At 34.1% G+C, this 6,145-nt stretch overlaps 1 protein-coding gene across 1 annotated transcript; it reads left to right on the top strand.

The window, feature by feature from the left end:
- Positions 1-4,611: 4,611 nt before the first annotated feature.
- LOC133800319 (protein NRT1/ PTR FAMILY 8.2-like) lies at positions 4,612-5,052 on the top strand. The gene has a single exon (XM_062238276.1). It carries the CDS (start codon positions 4,612-4,614, stop codon positions 5,050-5,052), a length of 441 nt encoding a protein of 146 aa, XP_062094260.1.
- The last annotated feature ends 1,093 nt before the right edge of the window (positions 5,053-6,145 follow it).

Below are 6,145 nucleotides of genomic sequence, written 5' to 3'. Positions count from 1 at the left end.
TTCCTGTGGGCTTGTTTCTCTGATGAAAGTTTGGGTGTGCCTGTTTCTGGGGTTTAGCCTTTTATAAAAAAAAAAATATATATACATAAAACATATACAGTAATGAGTTCTCACATATTTTTGTAGGAACCCAGCAGATTGTATTTATCGATCAATCTGAGAATGGAGAGCCTCGATAATTCAGCGACCGGGAAGAAAACTGGAAAATGGAGAGCTTCTATTTTTATTTTCAGTATATCTATATATTTATAGTATTTCTTATATATATTTATATATATACACAATGATGGTGTATACAGTATAACATTTCAAATATTATGTGTTACTGCTGTTGTCTATATTTTATTTGATCAGTTTTAATATTATATGTATAAACTTTCATTGTATTGTATGCAGTATATCAGTTTCTGGAGAAATTGGCATTTTACGCTGTTTGCACTAACCTCTTCCACTTCTTCAACAAGACCCTCAACCAAACGTCAGCCAATGCTGCCAATGGTGTGACAAATTGGTCTGGGACTTGTTACCTCACACCATTGCTTGGAGCATTTTTGGCTGACGCCTACTGGGGGAATTACTGGATGATTATCGTCTTCTCGGCCATCTATGTTATGGTAATTAAGCATCTTTCAATTGTTTTTGTTTTCCTTTTTATATAACTATAATAGTTTTATTGCTTTTACCATATTTCATTTTAAAATGGATATAATATATGCTGATAATTTTTCAGTTACATAATTAAATATATATAAATATTATGACTAATAAATATCATATACAATATATATATATCTGTTTGGAGACTCTATTGGAGTTTTTGCCATGCATGATTTTCTTTTTATGTTTAATACTATTTCCATAGCATATATGTCGATATTTTTCTTGTAGCATTTAGTACTAAATGGCTTGGATGCAGGGCATGGCGATGTTGCTGATGTATGTTACCTTTCGCGCATCGAAGCCATCATGTGACCCGACCATAGGCCAATGCCACCCAACAGAATTACAAACCATGATGGCTAACATATCTTTGTACATGGTGGCTATTGGTTTCGGGGCAACCAGGCCGTGTGTGTCTTCGTTTGGGGGCGAGCAGTTCGATGAGAAGAAACAACGAAGCTCATTCTTCAACTGGTCCCTTATGATACAAAACGTCAGAATGATGATCAGCACATCTGCGGTGGTGTGGCTTGAAACAAACGTCAGTTCGAAATCGGGCCTGGGTGTTTCTGTCACTGCAATTGCTTTAGCCTTGGTTTTTTTTTTCATTCGGCACTCCAATGTACCGTTTCCAACAACCCGAAGGGAGTCCCCTGACAAAATTGTGTCAGGTTATAATTGCCTCCATTCGAAAGTATGGTGTTCGACTTCCTAGTGACGCATCAACCCTCTATGAGCTTAGCCACATTGAAGAAGAAGACGGATACAAGCTTCAACACACTGACCAATTGAGGTAATAATATAATATATTTCTTTCCTTTAATATATAAATTCATTATCATCATTACCCGTAACTGAAAAGAGATTTATTTTGTATTATTTCAGGTTCTTTGACAAATTATGGTTTTCTTTAATCTTCATCTAATTAATTATTTGAATGGCTTTGTTTATTTAAGCTTGATATAGTTATAATGGCTTTGCTTGTAGTAGCATTCTACGGTGTGACCACTAACTCCATTAATCCTAAACTAAGGATCAATGAATGCTACTAATGAAAAATTTGTTAGCCACCTATTTCTTCACACTAGTGATTGGAAATTTTTTGGCAAATGCATAGGAATAATTATAGACGATTATCATCTTCTCAGCCATTTATGTTATGGTAATTAGGCAATGATTATTGTTATATATGTATATACAATTTTAAAATCTTTGTTTAGTTTTAGTTTTGTTTTTTATTTTATAATTAATAACCATGTTCAAATATTATATAATGTAATCATTCATTAGGAAAAAGAAGGGTGAACTAAAAAGAGAATCAAAAGTTTATAAAATCAAATATAAATTTATGGACATAAAAATTGTGTTAATTTTTTAATAATAATTTTATTATATTTTTGTTATTATTTATCTTACAATAAAACCCCAACTACAATGACTCCCTAATGGTCACCTCCATCTTAAAAGGGATAGTGGGGACTTATTAGGCCGCAGTGTGGCCTTATAAATCCCATATTATCATTTTTGTTACTCAAAGAAGATAAGAATTTCAATATACCAAATTTTGAGATTTTTGTAATCTTTTGTTGTAGTGCTCATTTTATATACAAATAACAATTGTAGCTCATGGAAACAAAATATATGACCAGTTATGCTCCAGGCCTTGCTAAAAATGGTCTCAAGCCATACAACCACAGATGTGCTGATCAACATTTCGATATTTGTAACATAAAAGGCCAGTTGAAGAAAGAATTTCATTGTTTCTTCTTCTTCCGATCTGTGTGATCGAACTAGTCACCTCCAAATGATGAGACTCGCGACCTTGTTGCCCCAAAGCTGAAAGTCACCATGTGCAAAGATATATTTGCCACCACGATTTGTAATTCAGTTAGGTGGCATTAGTTGTGGTCCAGTCACATGATGGCACTACACCAAATACCCATTTCCATAACACACGAATATAATACTAATAAAAATGTGTTATGAAAAAGTATTATATGTGGCAAACTAATGAAAAAAAGGCGGTAGTTTTTTTAGTGAGCCCGCCACTTAGCATTTTTTTTCAGACTATCTTCAACATTTTGGACACAAAGAACAGTGACCCATTTTCTTCTTCGGCTACATACGGTCTCCGAACTCAATCCCTGCTTCGGTCTCCTTCATCCCTCAAATCTCCTCCACCCCTCAAATCTATGGCTTCTATCACTGGCTTCTCGCATCCTTTGGTAGAGTTTTTGTCACTTTCCCTTTTTACTTGCAGAAATCCCAAACGCCGAAATCCCCAAACCCAAATCCAAACGCTGAAACCCTCAAACCCAAACCCAAACACCGAAAACCCCCATACCCACTCACATTTCTCCATCCCTTAGTAAGCACAACGTATATACTCCCTCCCTCAACTCTTGATTTTAATTTTTTTTTTCTCAGATTTTTTTTACTCTTCTGATTTCCCTCTGCAAATTTTTTCTTGTAGTGCTCCCTTCTTTGCTTGCATATTAAATGCTGTGACTGTGGTTGTGTGAGTTTTCGGCTTATAAATTTTCTCATCATCAGATTTGAAGGTTAGTTTTCTTATGGTTTAACATATATAGAGTAATTTATTGAGCATTGGATTTGAATTTGGTTGCAATTCTTATAAAATCTGTGTTCATCTAGAAGTCCCTATTTATGTTCGAATTAATTTTTTTTTAAGAAAATGAACAAGAAAAAGATCCAAATATCGAACGAGTTGTAAGATTTAAGTCTCTTTTTATGTTTGAATATGTCCTTTGTTTAATTAGTTTTTGTTCATTTATGTATTTTGTTTCTGTGTTGTTGTTGAGCTCCTGCTGGTGTTATAATCTGTGCAGCTTCTTTTAGTCATTTTGGTCGTGTACCAGTTTTTTTGTGCTGTTGTAGGTTATGTTGTGTTTTTGGCAGCTCAGTTTTTGGGATGTATTTTTCCTGTGGGCTTGTTTCTCTGATGAAAGTCTGGGTGTGCCTGTTTCTGGGGTTTAGCCTTGTATCAAAAAAAATAAAAAATACAAAAAACATATACAGTAATGAGTTCTCACATATTTTTGTAGGAACCCAGCAGATTGTATTTATCGATCAATCTGAGAATGGAGAGCCTCGATAATTCAGCGACCGGGAAGAAAACTGGAAAATGGAGAGCTTCTATTTTTATTTTCGGTATATCTATATATTTATAGTATTTCTTATATATATTTATATATATACACAATGATGGTGTATATAGTATAACATTTCAAATATTATGTGTTACTGCTGTTGTCTATATTTTATTTGATCATTTTTAATATTATATGTATAAACTTTCATTGTATTGTATGCAGTATATCAGTTCCTGGAGAAATTGGCATTTTACGCTGTTTGCACTAACCTCTTCCACTTCTTCAACAAGACCCTCTACCAAACGTCAGCCAATGCTACCAATGGTGTGACAAATTGGTCTGGGCCTTGTTACCTCACACCATTGCTTGGAGCATTTTTGGCTGACGCCTACTGGGGGAATTACTGGACGATTATCGTCTTCTCGGCCATCTATGTTATGGTAATTAAGCATCTTTCAATTGTTTTTGTTTTCCTTTTTATATAACTATAATAGTTTTATTGCTTTTACCATATTTCATTTTAAAATGGATATAATATATGTTGATAATTTTTCAGTTACATAATTAAATATATATAAATATTATGACTAATAAATATCATATATAATATATATATCTGTTTGGAGACTTTATTGGAGTTTTTGACATGCATGATTTTCTTTTTATGTTTAATACTATTTCCATAGCATATATGTCGATATTTTTCTTGTAGCATTTAGTACTAAATGGCTTGGATGCAGGGCATGGCGATGTTGCTTATGTGTGTTACCTTTCGCTCATTGAAGCCATCATGTGACCCGACCATAGGCCAATGCCACCCAACAGAATTACAACCGAGATGGCTAACATATCTTTGTACATGGTGGCTGTCGGTTTCGAGGCAACCAGGCCGTGTTTGTCTTCGTTTGGGGGCGACCAGTTCGATGAGAAGAAACAACGAAGCTCATTCTTCAACTGGTCCTTTATGATACAAAACGTCGGAATGATGATCAGCACATCTGCGGTGGTGTGGCTTGAAACAAACGTCAGTTCGGCATCGGGCCTGGGTGTTTCTGTCACTGCAATTGCTTTAGCCTTGGTTTGTTTTTCATTCGGCACTCCAATGTGCTGTTTCCAACAACCCGGAGGGAGTCCCCTGACAAAATTGTGTCAGGTTATAATTGCCTCCATTCGAAAGTATGATGTTCGACTTCCTAGTGACGCATCAGCCCTCTATGAGCTTAGCCACATTGAAGAAGAAGACGGATACAAGCTTCAACACACTGACCAATTGAGGTAATAATATAATATATTTCTTTCCTTTAATATATAAATTCATTATCATCATTACCCGTAACTGAAAAGAGATTTATTTTGTATTATTTCAAGTTCTTTGACAAATTATGGTTTTCTTTAATCTCCATCTAATTAATTATTTGAAAGGCTTTGTTGATTTAAGCTTGATATAGTTATAATGGCTTTGCTTGTAGTAGCATTCTACGGTGTGACCACTAACCTCATTATTTTTTCCTAAACTAAGGATCTGTGAATGCTACTAATGACAAATTGGTCAGTGACCTATTTCTTTACACCAGTAATTGGACCTTTTTTGGCAGATGCATAAGAATAATTATGGACGATTATCGTCTTCTCAGCCATTTATGTTATGGTAATTAGGCAATGATTATTGTTATATATGTATATACAATTTTAAAATCTTTGTTTAGTTTTAGTTTTTTTTATTTTATAATTTATAACCATGTTCAAATATTATATAATGTAATCATTCATTAGGAAAAAGAAGGGTGGACTAAAAAGAGAATCAAAAGTCTATAAAATCAAATATAAATTTATGGACATAAAAATTGTGTTAATTTTTTAATAATAATTTTATTATATTTTTGTTATTATTTATCTTACAATAAAACCCCAACTACAATAGCTCCCTAATGGTCACCTCCATCTTAAAAGAGATGGTGGGGACTTATTAGGCCGCAGTGTGGCCTTATAAATCCCATATTATCATTTTTGTTACTCAAAGAAGATAAGAATTTCAATATACCAAATTTTGAGATTTTTGTAATCTTTTGTTGTTGTGCTCATTTTATATACAAATAAGAATTGCTGCTCAACGAAACAAAATATATGACTAGTTAAAGCTCTAGACCTTGCTAAAAATTGTCTTAAGCCATACAACCACAGACGTGCTGATCAACATTCCGACATTTGTAACATAAAAGGCCAGTTGAAGAAAGAACTTCGTTGCTTCTTCTTCGTCCGATCGGTGTGATCGAACTAGTCACCTCCAAATGACGAGACTCGCGACTTTGTTGCCCCAAAACTGAAAGTCACCATGTACAAAGATATATTTGCCACCACGATTTGTAATTCAG

The sequence above is a fragment of the Humulus lupulus genome, chromosome 9, assembly GCF_963169125.1.
Source record: "Humulus lupulus chromosome 9, drHumLupu1.1, whole genome shotgun sequence".
Taxonomy (NCBI): domain Eukaryota; kingdom Viridiplantae; phylum Streptophyta; class Magnoliopsida; order Rosales; family Cannabaceae; genus Humulus; species Humulus lupulus.
The sequence above is the reverse complement of the archived record's forward strand: the minus strand, read 5'-3'. Positions and strand labels throughout refer to the sequence as shown.